Genomic DNA, 15,604 nt, shown 5'->3' on the forward strand with positions numbered 1-15,604 from the left:
ACGTTCTCATATCCCTTTGAAGTTCCTCCATTGATACAATTCCCCCCCCCACACCCTTTGACTCAAAACACGCTCTCTGATTGGTTCCGGCAGCGGCCAATCCGCGGCGCCTCCGAGCCGTGATGCGTTCCACTGCGCGCGGCGGCCGATGGAACGGAGGCGGGGCCCGGCGGGGGGGAGGGGGGGAGGAAAAGCGATGGAACGCGAGCGCGCCAATCAGGAGCGCGGCGGCGGCGCCTCCCATCCAATCGGCGCCTCGGGAGAGGGCGGTCATTAACATAAGGATACAGCTGGGAAAGGGGGAGGAGCCTCTGCTGATGAAAGAGGGGGGGAAAGGCTCGGGAAAGTTTTGCAAAGGTTTCTATTTATTATTATTATTCTTATTGTTATTATTGATGTTATTATTCCGGGCTGCTGGGTCGGGGAGGGGGGAGATCTGGGGATTTGCAAGAGGAGGAGATCTAGGATTTTTTTTTATAAAAAAAATAATTTTAAAAAAATAATCTTTTTTTTTTAAGGGAGGGGGGAGCCTGGGAAGGAAACATTTTGCAGAAAGGGGGTGGGGGCTGTATTTACTTTTTGCAAGAGGATTAATGCGAATGCAATGGTGCCTGCCTGTCTCTCTACCCCCACCCCAACCCGACCCTCTCTCCTTGCCCCCTGCCCTATTGCAATTCCCCAATCCCTCTGGGTGGGTGGGTGGTTGGGGGGTCCCTGGTCCTGGTTTGCATTTAATTTTAAGGACGATTCCAAGGAGATCTTCCGGATCGGGCGAAGGGTGACCTGCCTCCGTCTCTGTAGGCGCCCCTGCTGTGCCCTCACAACATTTATCCAACGCAAATAGCGACTTTCCTGTTGTTAATATTATTATTATTGTTGTTGTTGTTGAATAGGACGTCCCTATTTTCATTGGAGAAGTGTTACTTATCTAGTTGGCTTGGGGGGGGGGTCGCATAACTACATGCTCTCCAACTTCTCTCCGATGAAAATAGGGATGTCTTATTCCATTATTTTTCTTGTTATTTTATGATTTAGATCCTGCCCATCTGATTGGGTTGCTGCAGCCACTTTGGGCAGCTTCCAACACGTTTCTGCCATGGAAATAGGGACGTCCCATTCCAGCCCCTCCAATGTTTCTCCCCTGAAAATAGGAACGTCCTAAGGAAAACAGCAGGATATTCCAGGGTCAGATCATAAACCCGGATATTTTCTGTAAATCCAGGACTGTCCCTTTACAATAGGGACGCTTGGAGGGTCTGTGCCTGCCTCCAGCGTTGAATCATAGGCTTGTAAAGTGGGAAGGGTCCTCAGGGGGACATCTAGAGCAACCCGCCCCATGCTTTCACTTGCGAAGTTTACCCTGAGTTGGACCAGCTCAGCGCTACGGTTTCCCGGCAAAGAGTCCGTGCGTTGAAACAGAAAGGGGGTCCCTGTGCGAAACGTTCCAGGGGACCCGTGCGAAACAGGCCCACTCTCATTTTCCTCCTGTCCATTTCGCATTAAGTCCTGAGTCGTCTCTTTCAGGTTCCCTGTTAAGAGCGATCGCCTCACCGCCAACGAACGGAAAATGTCGCACGGCAACAAGCAGCAAGCGGCTGGGCCTCTGTGAGTATTGACTGTATTTTGTGTTGGTGTGTGTGTGTGTATATATATATATATATATATATATATATATATTTGGGATGCGGGTGGCGCTGTGGTCTAAACCACAGAGCCTAGGGCTTGCCGATTGGAAGGTCGGCAGTTCGAATCCCCGCAAGGACAGGGCGAGCTCCCGTTGCTCGGTCCCTGCTCCTGCCCACCTAGCAGTTCGAAAGCACGTCAAAGTGCAAGTAGATAAATAGGTCCCGCTCCGGCGGGAAGGTAAACAGCGTTTCCATGCGCTGCTGTGGTTCGCCAGAAGCGGCTTAGTCCTGCTGGCCACATGACCCAGAAACTGTACACCGGCTCCTTTGGCCAGTAAAGCGAGATGAGCGCCACAACCCCAGAGTTAAGGTCTTCCAGGGTTTGGCATGGCATATGCGAGAAATAAAATCTTTTACTTTTCGGAAGCGCCAGCGTTTGGAAGGCAGAGCGTTCGTTTGTTCAGTTACCAAAGAGATAATTTTTATAAATTCTTCTGGGTTGACGAATCGGTAGAGTCTTTTAGGAAAAAAATAAAATCCTTTTATGGATGGAAATCTGCAGAAAATTTGCATTTCCGTGTAACCTTTTTCGCGTGCTTGCTTTTTTTTTTTTGGTATCAGGAACGCCGCGGGGAAAACCCAACCGGGGAGCTTCCTGGTGTCAATCAAGCAGGAGAAAGGCGAGGCCCCTCGTCTGATTGTGGAGAAGCCCCACAGCGAAGAAGAGGTGAGACCCCTGGTGCGTCTATATGTCTGGGCTACGAGATTTCCCCCCCATCCCAGACCTGCTTGGGATTTTGGCACCTGGGGGGTACAGATTTTTTCTCCCTGGGGTGGGGGCAAGAAACCCTGCCTCTGCCTCCCCTGGCTGCCAGATTTTACTGCACCTCTGCATGACCGGGTTGCAATACTGATGTGGAGGAATGGGGGGGGGGGGTTGTGGTGGAATCTTGCCTAAAAACAAAACAAAACCACATTACATTTTTTAAGCACTTAGTACATATTTAATTCCTGCTCAAAACAAAATAAAAAAAATTCCTTCCAGTAGCACCTTAGAGACCAACTACCGGTAAGTTTGTCATTGGTATGAGCTTTCGTATGCATGCACACTTCTTCAGATACACTGGAACAGAAGTAACCAGACCCTTATATATAGTGAGGGAGTGGGGAGGGGTATGACTCAGAAGGGTGGTGGGAGATGGGGGATTGGCTGATAGGTGTGGGAAACCTGTTGACGGCTGTGAACGACTGGAATTGGTCTTACAGGAAAAACCAAGGGGTGAGATGGCTAAAGATTGCTTTGTCATGTATAATGAGATAAGAACCCAATGTCTCTGTTCAGACCAGGTCTCTCCGTGGTTTTAAGTTTGGTGATTAGTTGCAATTCAGCGAACTTCTCTTTCCAGTCAATTTCTGAAATTCTTTTGTAATAAGACAGCTACTTTGAGACCTGGGAGATTGAAGTGAGATGGCTGAATTGCAACTCATTACCAAACTCAAAACCACGGAGAGACCTGGTCTGAATAGAGACGTGGGGTTCTTATCTCATTATACATGGCAAAGCTATCTTTAGCCATCTCACCCCTTGCTTTTTCCTGGAAGACCAATTGCAGTCGTTCGGTTTCCCACGCCTATCAGCCAATCACCCATTCCCACCAGACCATACATAAATAGATTCCAACTCAACTTTTTGACAGCAAGTCTGCCTTCGCTGGAGGTTTTCCAACAGAAGTCGGATGCCCGCCTGCCGGGAATTATTTTGCTAAATAAATCGGGGTGTTCTTGTTATTAAATATACCAAGAAAAAAGTGCACGAAGAACTCTGGCCAGTAAATTTCAATGGTGGGAATAAATCCTACTCACGAGTCAAAAAACCAAACAAAAGTGCGTATTCTGAAAAGAATTACAAACTTGAAGAACGCAAACTTAAACAAAGACTACAGCTTCAAACTCGCAATAATATGTGTGGCACAATAATTCGTTACAGTGTAAGAATACAAAAAGTTTTTAAATAATAATAATAATAATAATTTATTATTTGTACCCCGCCCATCTGGCTGGGTCTCCCCAGGCACTCTGGGTGGCTTCCATCAAATATTAAAATACATTTAAAATATCACAGTTTAAAAACTTCCCTAAACAGGGAACAGTAACAAACAAATTCATATTAGTCCATGCTCAGAATGGCCGTTTCGTGTATTGAGCCGAAGTTAAGAGTCGATTCTGGGTCAAAAACCAGGACAGGGCCCTGTTTGGATGTGGACACCTTCGTCAGCTGGTACTATCAAACAATACATTATTTTGCAGCTTTGCAGGGCAGCTCTTACCGTCAGAAGGTTCCCCCTTCCAAACAACGCTCTGAGCCCCATGAGGACTAGAAACCTGCGTTTGCTTTCTAACGCGAGCAGGAATTCCCTGCTCGGTATGAGTTCTGGCCGCGGGTGTTCAGCTGTCTCCTGTTTTTCTCCCGAGTAGCCCGTGAAGAAGAGGGGCTGGCCGAAAGGGAAGAAGAGGAAGAAGATCCTCCCGAACGGGCCGAAGGCCCCGGTGACTGGATACGTCCGCTTCCTGAACGAGCGGCGGGAGCGGATCCGCATGCAGCACCCGGACCTGCCCTTCCCGGAGATCACGAAGATGTTGGGCGCGGAGTGGAGCAAACTGCAGCCGGTGGATAAGCAGGTGAGAGTGGCTTAATTTTCATGGAGTCAGGGACGTAGCAAGGTAAATTGGTTGTTGTTGTTCAGTCGTTCAGTTGTGTCCGACTCTTTGTGACCCCATGGACCAGAGCACGCCAGGCACGCCTATCCTCCACTGCCTCCCGCAGCCTGGCCAAACTCATGTTAGTAGCTTCGAGAACATTGTCCAACCATCTCATCCTCTGTCGTCCCCTTCTCCTTGTGCCCTCCATCTTTCCCAACATCAGGGTCTTTTCTAGGGAGTCTTCTCTTCTCATGAGGTGGCCAAAGTACTGGAGCCTCAACTTCAGGATCTGTCCTTCTAGTGAGCACTCAGGGCTGATTTCTTTGAGAATGGAGAGGTTTGATCTCCTTGCAGTCCATGGGACTCTCAAGAGTCTCCTCCAGCACCAGAATTCAAAAGCATCCATTCTTCGGCGATCAGCCTTCTTGATGGTCCAGCTCTCACTTCCATCCATCACTACTGGGAAAACCATAGGTTTAACGATATGGACCTTTGTCGGCAACGTGATGTCTTTGCTTTTGAAGATGCTGTCAAGGTTTGTCATCGCTTTTCTCCCAAGAAGCAGGCGTCTTCTAATTTCGTGACTGCTGTCACCATCTGCAGTGATCATGGAACCCAAGAAAGTGAAATCTCTCACTGTAAATTGGTACCTGGGGGCAATTTTTTTTGTCACCTCCCCCCCAGAGGCGTAGGAAGCTCAGGTGGTACCCGGTGCGGAAAATTTCTTGCCACCTCCCCCCCCATTGATTCCCTCCCCCTGCAAAAATGGTTTTACGTTATTTCATATTTTCTTACAAAGGAATAACAACAAGTAATAATAATAATAATAAAAACTTTTATTTATATCCCGCCCTCCCCGGCCGAAGTCTGGCTCAGGGTGGCCAACATCAGATACATAACATTGGTATAAAAATCAAGCAATAATTAAATTACCTGCTAAAAACATCTCAAAATCAAATTAAAGTCTAATTAGATGGCTTTCCACGGGGTTAGGGTTGGGAACAGTAAGTGCTCCGCTGAACTGAAATTTCAGCCTTCACGACATAGGAAAACAGCCAAGTGAACAGCTATTTTGGTGGAGGAGGGTCAAGATATTAACCGATATGCATGAAATTTCATATATAGCTATATAATCCCTAGTATAGTCAGATAAGACCTTCGGAGCAGGCATTAAAAAAAAAGTTTTTTATGAACCACCCTAGTAGGGCAGTAATTGTTCCTTGATAATTTGTCACCCCCTCCATTATGGGGCTCACCGCCCCCTACGCCCCCCTTGCTACGCCACTGCATGGAGGAGAGTCGTCGATGGGCTTTTAGCCATGGTGGTTCTGATCTGCCTTCCCAGATGGAGGTGGCAATGCCTGTAATAATAATAATAATAATAATAATAATAATAATTATTATTATTATTAATAAGTTTTAAAAGGTAAAGGACTCCTGGGCGGTTAAGTCCAGTCCAAGGCAACTCTGGGGTTGCGGCGCTCGTCTCGCTTTCAGGCCGAGGGAGCCGGCGTTTGTCCGCAGACAGCTTTCCGTGTCGTGCGGCCAGCAGGGCTAAACCGCTTCTGGCGCAACCGTGACGTAAACCAGAGCGCACTTCTGTCTCGTCAGGATTCAACCTCAGTCCGTAAACCACCAATTTCTGGGCACCGCTAGAGGGGAGAGGGTTGGGGTAGGTGTTTGGTCGGGCGTAAAGGGCTGGAAAAGAGGCCAGTCCTTGGAGGTCGCAGGGGTGTGTGTATGTGTGTGTGTGTGACCCTTCTTCCTCCGCCGTTCCAGCGTTACCTGGATGAGGCCGAGCGCGAGAAGCAGCAGTACATGAAGGAGCTGAGGGAGTACCAGCAGTCCGAAGCCTACAAGATGTGTGCCGAAAAGATGCAGGAGAAGAAGATCAAGAAAGGTGAGGGGGGTCTTCCGACCTTTCGGATTTGGTTCTGCCCGTGACTGAGTTGCATCTCTACGCAGGAGGCTGCCTGCTGCAGCTCAGCGTGAGTCTCTGTTCTGGCTCCCCCCTCGCTGCCCCTCCGCTGGTCTTCTCTGCGGTTTGGTACTTCTGCTGTGTTTGGGGTGGGAGGAATGAGATGGACACCTCTCACGCGCAGATACGGGGTTAGGAGGAGGAGGAGAAGACTGGTTGTTGTGTCTCTGTGTGAGTTCCTGTTCTGGGACCGCCACTTTCCAAAAGGCAGGTGTGCCCAAGAGCATCGACTCCTCTAGAAACAGAAGGGGTGGCCTCCTTCAAGGGGAGTTCTCGCCCTTATTAAACTTTTGGGGAGGAGGCAATGTAAGAGTGACCGTTTTCCTGACGTGTTCGCTTGTTTTTCTTTTCCCTCCTCCTCCTCCCTCCTTTCCTTTTGTGTCGTGTCTTTGAGCTAGTAAGCACTGCGCAAATTGCAAATTTAGCAGCCAGGCGCTGGGAAAGGCAGATGAGAAAGAGGGTGAGCCTCAGGTTTGGAAGATATGGGCTGGAATCCTGCCTATGCTCTCCAAATCATTCTGTGTGCTCAGTTGAGTCACCATCTCCCCACTCTCTGTTGACATTATTAATGCTTTTTAAAAAAATACCTTCCAGAGGATGCCGGTTCAGGAATTGTGAACACGCTGCTGAACGGATACAAGGTAAAGCAAGCTATCAGAGTTCGGGAAATATCTCAGACCTTCTTTTTAAGAATTAAATTTTGTTGCTTCTGTTAAAAACTAATTTTCTTGTATGCAAGCTTTGGAGATTAGCAGAGTTCTTCATCAGCCCATCCCCCCAGACCTTTGTTTTAAGAATTTTGTTGTCGTTATCAAAAGCAAATTTTCTTGCATGCAAGCTTTGGAGATTTGCAGAGTTCTTCATCAGCCCATCCCCCCAGAACTTCCTTTAAAGAATTATATTTTATTGTTGTTATTATCAAGAGCAAATTTTCTTGCACGCAAGCTTTGGAGATTTGCAGAGTTCTTCATCAGCCCATCCCCCCAGAACTTCCTTTAAAGAATTATATTTTATTGTTGTTATTATCAAGAGCAAATTTTCTTGCACGCAAGCTTTGGAGATTTGCAGAGTTCTTCATCAGCCCATCCCCCCAGAACTTCCTTTAAAGAATTAAATTTTGTTGTTATCAAAAGTGCATTTTCTTGCATGCAAGCTTTGGAGATTTGCAGAATTCTTCATCAGCCCATCCCCCCAGAACTTCCTTTAAAGAATTAAATTTTGTTGTTATCAAAAATGCATTTTCTTGCATGCAAGCTTTGGAGATTTGCAGAGTTCTTCATCAGCCCATCCCCCCAGAACTTCCTTTAAAGAATTAAATTTTGTTGTTATCAAAAGCGCATTTTCTTGCATGCAAGCTTTAGAGATTTGCAGAGTTCTTCATCAGTCCAGAGAAGCGCTCTGAAGCACTCTAAAGCTTGCCCGCCGCCCCACAACATTTCGTTTGGCCAAAATGAGCGTTTCCCTAATTCAGATTTTGGGATTTATGGAGCATCATCACTGCTACAAGTTTGCTTCTACGTTTTTTTTTAAAAAAATCAATCCCATCAGTTTATTGCATATAGCCAATGGCCTTTGCAGTGTGCACAGCCTGGGTATAAGACCCAACACTTTCCTCTGGAAAAAACAAGACCTATAAAAAAAGTTTACAGCATTAAATAAGGTTTTGAAATTAAAATTAGCAAGCGTTAACATAGCTGGAACGGAGCTTCTTAGCTCACAGAGCGAATTTGGCTGCCGGATGTGAAAATCTTTTATCAGCCAGGAGTTCAACTGTCATTTCCTGCGGGGGAACGGCCCAAGAAACAGCTAAAAATAGATGATTTTTTAAAAAATAATAATAATTTCTCCGGGCATTTTATATAAAGCATGATATCTTCAAGGTAATGGGTCCTTGATTGGCTGATAGTGATTTGGGTGTACGAAATAGAATAATGGGCAGCTTTTTATTTATTTTATTTAAGAGTTGAATGTTTTACTCCTTATTTACCAGTCTTGAGGGTTTGAGTCCAGGGATGTGGTTGTTTTGTTCTCCAAAGGTAATTTTCACGGGATGAAGGCCCTGAAATGCTACATTTCTGCACTGCGGGGATTTAGAAAACGATTTCCTTTTTTTCCTAAAATATTTTTTTTTATTCATTTTATCAACATAATAAAAACAAAACATTACAAATACAAATACAAACATGAAAATTTCTTATACGTTCTTTTCATATTTCCTCTCTCGCATCTTTGAGGGTGACTTCCCTCGGTCTCTTCCTTCTGAAATTCAATGTCAGTCTACACTGGCAGTTTCATATTTTCAAATATACTTCTCATTATTTCTTCTTTCTAACCTTCTATAATATAAAATTGATTCCCAGCATCATTACTGATAGCCTATAACCGCTTCCCTAAGTTAAGTAAAACAATATTTTTTTCAGATAACATTTACCGTATTTTTCGCTCAATAGGGCGCACCTCGTTTTTAGAGGAGGAAACCAGAAAAAAAAAATATTTTTCTGGTTTTCCTCCTCTAAAAGCCCTGTTTTTCTGAGGATCAGCTAAAAGTTTTGCAGCTTTTTTTTGCAAAGGGAAAAGCTCCGGTTTTTTTGAGGATCAGCTAAAAGTTTTGCAGCTTTTTTTGCAAAGGGAAAAGCTCCGGTTTTTTTTGAGACAAAATCGAAAATTCTTTCTAGTAGCACCTTAGAGACCAACTGAGTTTGTTCCTGGTATCTTTCGTGCGCATGCACACTTCTTCAGAGGATCAGCTAAAAGTTTTGTAGCTTTTTTTGCAAAGGGAAAAGCCCTGTTGTTGTTTTTTAGGATCAGCTAAATGTTTTGCAGCTTTTTTTTGCAAAGGGAGAAAAGCAAAGCTCCTTTTGCAAAGGAAAGCCCCGTTTTTATGGGGTTCAACTCACATTTCTGCAGCTTCTGAAGGAAAGGGAGCCATTTCTACAGTTTCCAGACAGATAATCAGCCAGTCACATGTTGCTGGGGAAACAACCAACTTCCCTCTGCAGCACATTCAGTTTTTTTAATTAAAAATTTATAAGATTTCCCAAATAATAGCAGAAATATTACAAGGTTGAACATTTCGCCACTCCCCCCTCTCCCACCGGGGGGGAGCAATTTAACCCCGCTCCCCTCTCGCAGGAACCCTTAAAATCATTTTAAATTCAACCACATTCAATATTCTAATTGTTGCTTAATCCGGAACCCCCTCCTGGGTCCGATATTCAATTCTTCTATCCTGAAAACGATTTCCTAAGACTTTCTCCACCTGACTTCTGCCCTCCAAAAAAACCAAACATGCGCAACTCCCCAAATTCACCCCCAAATTTTCCCTGGGAAAATAATGTGACGTTTTCCTCTTGTTTCCCTTCCCCTGTTTCCTTCTCAATCAGCTCGGAGAGGGCGGCAGCGACGGCTTCTCCACATTTGACGTCCCCATATTTACCGAGGAGTTCTTGGACCAGAATAAAGGTAATTTAAGCCAGTGTTTTTCCACCACTCTTCCGCGGCACACTAGTGTGCCGCGAGATGTTGCCTGGTGTGCCGTGGGAAAAATTGAAAAATTACTTTATATATAGTCAATATAGGCACAGAGTTAAATTTTTTTAACATTTTCTAATGGTGGTGTGCCTCGTGATTTTTTTCGTGAAACAAGTGTGCCTTTGCCCAAAAAAGGTTGAAAAACACTGATTTAAGGAACCGAGCGGGCCGTCGTGGGCTTACAAAAGTCCGGGGTTCCAACCAGATTTATGTATCAGCTATAGCTTAGGGCCCCACTCTCTTGGGGGCCCCCAAAAAAAAATTTTAAAGGAAAAAACCAACAACCTGGATGTACATTTCTAAAATATAAGATAGAAAACGAATGAAATATAACCTACATGCAGCAACAGTGTTCTGTGTTGCGTAGGCTCCTAGGATGGCCCTACAGAGCCCTACAGATGTTTGGGACTACAATTCCCATCATCCCTGACCACTGGTTTTGTTAGCTAGGGAATTGTTGTTGTTGTTGTTATTATTATTATTATTATTACGGTGCCAAAATGGTCCAAGGCCTGGAAACGATGCCTTATGAGGAACGGCTTAGGGAGCTGGGTATGTTTAGCCTGGAGAAGAGAAGGTTAAGGGGGGATAGGATAGCCATGTTCAAATATATCAAAGGATGTCATATAGAGGAGGGAGAAAGGTTGTTTTCTGCCGCTCCAGAGAAGCGGACACGGGGCAATGGATTCAAACTACAAGAAAGAAGATTCCACCTAAACATTAGGAAGAACTTCCTGACAGTGAGAGCTGTTGGACAGTGGGATTTGCTGCCCAGGAGTGTGGTGGAGTCTCCTTCTTTGGAGGTCTTGAAGCGGAGGCTTGACAGCCATCTGTCAGGAATGCTTTGATGGTGTTTCCTGCTTGGCAGGGGGTTGGACTGGATGGCCCTTGGGGTCTCTTCCAACTCTAGGATTCTATGATTCTATGAATTGCCCTGGCTGCCTGAGCACCCACAGAATTCCCCATGAAGGGCGCCCGCAAATTTCTTGTTCCAACTATGTTGTCCGCTTGTTTCGCCAGCTCGGGAAGCGGAGCTTCGGCGCCTGCGCAAGGTGAACACGGAGTTTGAGGAGCAGAACTCCATCTTGCAGAAGCACACGGAGAACATGAGCTGCGCCAAAGAACGCCTGGAGCAAGAGCTGGCTCTGGAAGAGAGGCAGACCCTCGCCCTGCAGAAGCAGCTGCAGACGGTGCGCCAGGCCCTGACCGCCAGCTTTGCCAGCCTGCCGATCCCAGGTACGGCTGGGTGGGTCCCACCGGGCGGGACATGTCTACGGCCCACGCCGGAATGAATGAATGAATGAATGAATGGATGGATGGATGAATGGATGAATGGATGGATGGATGGATGAATGGATAAATGAATGGATGGATGAATGAATGAATGAATGGATGGATGGATGGATGAATGGATGGATGAATGAATGAATGGATGGATGGATGGATGGATGGATGGATGGATGGATGAATGGATAAATGAATGGATGGATGAATGAATGGATGGATGGATGGATGGATGGATGGATGGATGGATGGATGAATGAATGAATGGATAAATGAATGGATGGATGAATGGATGAATGAATGGATGGATGGATGGATGGATGGATAAATGAATGAATGGATGGATGGATGGATGGATTGATAAATGAATGGATGGATGGATGGATGAATGAATGAATCTTCATTTGCATCAGCTATCGGCCATAGCAATAAAACAACAGTACGATATTCAAAGAGTAGAAATAAACAAGTCAGTTATATAAAATACATTAATAAAATAAAAAATTCTTTCCAGTAGCACCTTAAGAGACCCAACTAAGTTTGTTCTTGGTGTGAGCTTTCGTGTGCATGCACACTTCTTCAGATACACACGAAAGCTCATACCAAGAACAAACTTAGTTGGTCTCTAAGGTGCTACTGGAAGGATTTTTTTATTTTGTTTTGTTTTGACCAACACGGCTACCCACCTGTATATAAAATACATTTTAGGGTTTTGAATCAGTCGTCAAATAAGTGGACCTTATTCTGATTTCCCCGGCTAAAAAAACCTTGCCACCTTTGCTGTCACTTTCTCATCTTGATGTGCCGAGAGAAAGGACACTGGGGCAGTGGCTGGGCGACCCGGAACGGACAATAAAAGAGGGGTGATAATCTCACTCCTCAAGTCTTGATCAAGAGGGCAAGCCAGAAGTGCATGAGCCGCCGATTCGGGGCTGCCATCTCCACAGGGACATAAGCGTTTTTCGTGTGGGATCTGTTGGAATCGTCCCTCGAGTCCAGCTGAGGGCAAGACATTGAATCTCGTGAGAGTAAAAGTGCATCTATATTTTGGAATTGCAAGGTCATGCAGATAGGGTGCCAGAGAGTCAAAATGGGAAGGTGGCAAACAGTCACGCCACGGGCAAAATGTCCTTATTGTGGCCAAGTTGTTCTGGCACTTGATATCATTTTGTTGTTGTTGTTCAGTCGTTCAGTCGTGTCCGACTCTTCGTGACCCCATGGACCAGAGCACGCCAGGCACCCCTATCCTTCACTGCCTCTCGCAGTTTGGCCAAACTCATGTTGGTAGCTTCGAGAACACTGTCCAACCATCTCATCCTCTGTCGTCCCCTTCTCCTTGCGCCCTCCATCTTTCCCAACATCAGGGTCTTTCCCAGGGAGTCTTCTCTTCTCACGAGGTGGCCAAAGTACTGGAGCCTCAACTTCAGGATCTGTCCTTCTAGTGAGGACTCAGGGCTGATTTCTTTAAGGACGGATAAGTTTGATCTCCTTGCAGTCCATGGGACTCTCAAGAGTCTCCTCCAGCACCATAATTCAAAAGCATCAATTCTTCGGCGATCAGCCTTCTTGATGGTCCAGCTCTCACTTCCGTACATTCCGTACATCGGTATCGTTTAGGCGCTGACAAATTGGACTGTTTGCTTTACGAAAACTGAAAGTGAGTATCTGTTGTGGTGGTAAACCACCAGAGTGAAGTTTTCGATAGACAATTCCAGTCCAGGTGCTCTTGTGACAATTTTGCAGCGCTAGGGATATTAGACCGGGGGGGATTTGAGTTTAGGCGAAGCCAAGAGTTTAAGTGTCCTGCGCCAGATCCGTAATTCTACCGGGGGAACATTAGCCTCTAGCCGCAATGATGCTTTTTGGACACAGGGCGGGACAGAGAAAATTTGCCTGAAGAAATTTGATTGGACAGCTCTCCAAGGTGAGTGCCTGTCCGAATCTGTGCCCCATCTGTGCTAGGGGGTCTAGCTTAGAACACTTCCAGGACTGAGGGTATATACCATATATACTTGAGTATAAGCCTAGTTTTTCAGCACATTTTTGTGCTGAAAAAGCTGCCCTCGGCTTATACTCGAGTGAGGCGGGTGGTGGGGGTGACGAGAAAGAAGCCCTTTCTCTCCGCTCGTGCCGCCACCCGCTCTCCCCAGTCAACCATTCCTTAAGAAGTGTACAAGAACAGCGGTTCTTTACTCTCCCTAGGCAGCTTGTTCCATTCCTGAACTGCTCGCATAAATGCAAACTTGGCAAAGGAAGAAGAGGAAGGAGCAGCCCAAAGGGTTGCTTTCGGGCTGCTTGTTCCTCCTCCTCCTCCTCCACCACAGCGGCAAAGGTGAACCGGCTTATACTCGAGTCAATAAGCTTTCCCAGGTTTTTGTAGGAAAATTAGGTGACTCGGTTTATATTCGGGTCGGCTTATACTCGGGTATATATGGTATATATACCCACCCTGGGACCTAAATAATAATAGCAATATGGGCAGAGTGCAGTTTGCAGAGTGCGATGGGGGTCAGCGGTTAGCTGATCGGTTTTTTTTTTCTCCCCCAGGCACCGGGGAGACCCCTACGTTGAACACCCTCGATTTCTACATGGCGAAGCTCCACAGCGCCATCGAGAGCAACCCGGTGCAGAACGAGAGGCTCGTGGTGCGGGTCAAGGAGATTCTGTCTCGCATCGCCAGGTGAGCCGTGCGCGGGTCGCGGCCGGAGGGTCGGGAAGGGGGCTGTCGCGTCCCGAGAGGAGGTGGGCCCTTTGCAAATTAAGCCAGTCGTGGGGAGAGGTGGGGAGAAGTGGCGGCCGGCAGTCCAATGGGCGGAAGGCAGGGAGCCCAGCAGTAGGTGGCGCTAGAGTGGCGGGAACCTGTGGTCTTGGACTCCAACTCCCAACATTCCTGGCTGTGGGAAGTGTTGACTGAGGCTGATGGGAGTTGGAGTCCAGCCTTATCTGGAGGGCTTCGGGTTTCCCTATTTCTGCTGCGAATGCTGGTTGGGGGTTTAGGTAAAGAGGGCAGAACAAAGAGATGCACTTCTTCATCCGTGGTTCTTGAAGGGAGCAGTAGTACCCCCTGGAGGTGGGGCGGTGGGATTGTTGGGGGGGCGCTGAGAGGCAGGGGGACCTTCAGAGGAGGGGGGTCCTGGAGTTGTAAATTATGTTGTGTATTTTATGGGTTTTATATTGCTGTTTTATCTTGCGAACCGCCCTGAGATCTATGGGTAACTTCTGAAAGTTAAGTAGTTCTTGATCTCTTTGACATCTGCCGGGAGGGCGTTCCACGGGGCTGGCGCCACCACTAAGAAGGCCCTCTGCCTGGTTCCCTGTAACCTCACTTCTTGCAGGGAGGTAACCGCCAGAAGGCCTTCGGGAGGAGGGCTGGACGATGGGGGTGGAGACGCTCCTTCAGGTTTACTGGGCCGTTTAGGGCTTTCAAGATCAGCACCAACCCTTTGAATTGTGCTCAGAAACATCCTGGGAGCCAATGCAGGTCTTTCAGGACTGGAGTTATATGGTCTCGGTGACCACTCCCAGTCCCCAGTCTGGCTGCCGCATTCTGGATTAGTTGCAGTTTCCGGATCACCTTCAAAGGCAGCCCCACGTAGAGTGCATTGCAGTAGTCCAAGCGGGAGATAACCAGAGCATGCACCACCCCGGGGAGAACTCTATAGCCTGCCCACCGCTGGCATCCGGCCCCTGAAAGATTATGCCAAAGGGGATGCAGCCATTGGGTGGCAAAGGATTTATCCTTACCCATGCTTTACAAATATGTCGCACCCAGGGCACTAGAAAATTTTATCACAAGCAAATTAAGCATGGGGTGGCCTTGGCTCAGGATACCTGAAGAAGCGTCTCCACTCCCCATCGTTCTGCCCGGACACCGGGGTCCATCTCCCGAGGGCCTTCTGGCGGTTCCCTCCCTGCGAGAAGTGGTACAGGGAACCAGGCAGAGGGCCTTCTCGGTGGTGACGCCCTCCCGTCAGATGTCAAGGAAATAACTACCTAACTTTGAGAAGACACCTGAAAGCAGCCCTGTTTAGGGAAGTTTTTAATGACTGGTGTTTTATTGTATTTTTAATATTTTGTTGGAGTGGCTGGGGAAACCCTGCCTCATGGGCGGGGTATACATAATAAAATTATGATCATGGTGGTTCTATTGTTTATCTCCCCACTCTCTCTCTTCCAGTGAACACTTGTGAGCAGCCACAGACCTCCCGGCGCAACTCGAAAACTTCGCACAACTCTGATGTGCTGCGTCGCCTCGGAAGTCTCCCTGCATGCGTCTGCCTCCGCCTTCCAGACCTCTCCTCTCTAACTGTGCCTCTTCTGTGCTCCTGAGATGTTCCGGGAGCAACCTTCTCCCCCTCTCCTTATTCCCCCTTCCTCCTCAAAGCTTGTCCATCAGGGCGGTTATATGTTTTAGGACATTAGGGAAAAAAATCGTGGTGGTGCAAAGGTTCCTCAACCTCCGGGATTCTGCGGTTCTTTTCGGGGA

At 47.1% G+C, this 15,604-nt stretch overlaps 1 protein-coding gene across 1 annotated transcript; it reads left to right on the top strand.

The window, feature by feature from the left end:
• Positions 1-1,524: 1,524 nt before the first annotated feature.
• On the top strand, positions 1,525-15,485 carry HMG20B (high mobility group 20B). Its single transcript, XM_033136843.1, has 9 exons — positions 1,525-1,605; positions 2,247-2,352; positions 4,101-4,304; positions 6,105-6,225; positions 6,898-6,944; positions 9,687-9,765; positions 10,855-11,070; positions 13,666-13,798; positions 15,296-15,485. Exons 1-9 carry the CDS (start codon positions 1,568-1,570, stop codon positions 15,306-15,308), a joined length of 957 nt encoding a protein of 318 aa, XP_032992734.1. The 5' UTR covers positions 1,525-1,567; the 3' UTR covers positions 15,309-15,485.
• Positions 15,486-15,604: the final 119 nt, after the last annotated feature.

Source organism: Lacerta agilis, chromosome 18 (assembly GCF_009819535.1).
Source record: "Lacerta agilis isolate rLacAgi1 chromosome 18, rLacAgi1.pri, whole genome shotgun sequence".
NCBI classification, from domain to species: Eukaryota; Metazoa; Chordata; class Lepidosauria; order Squamata; family Lacertidae; genus Lacerta; species Lacerta agilis.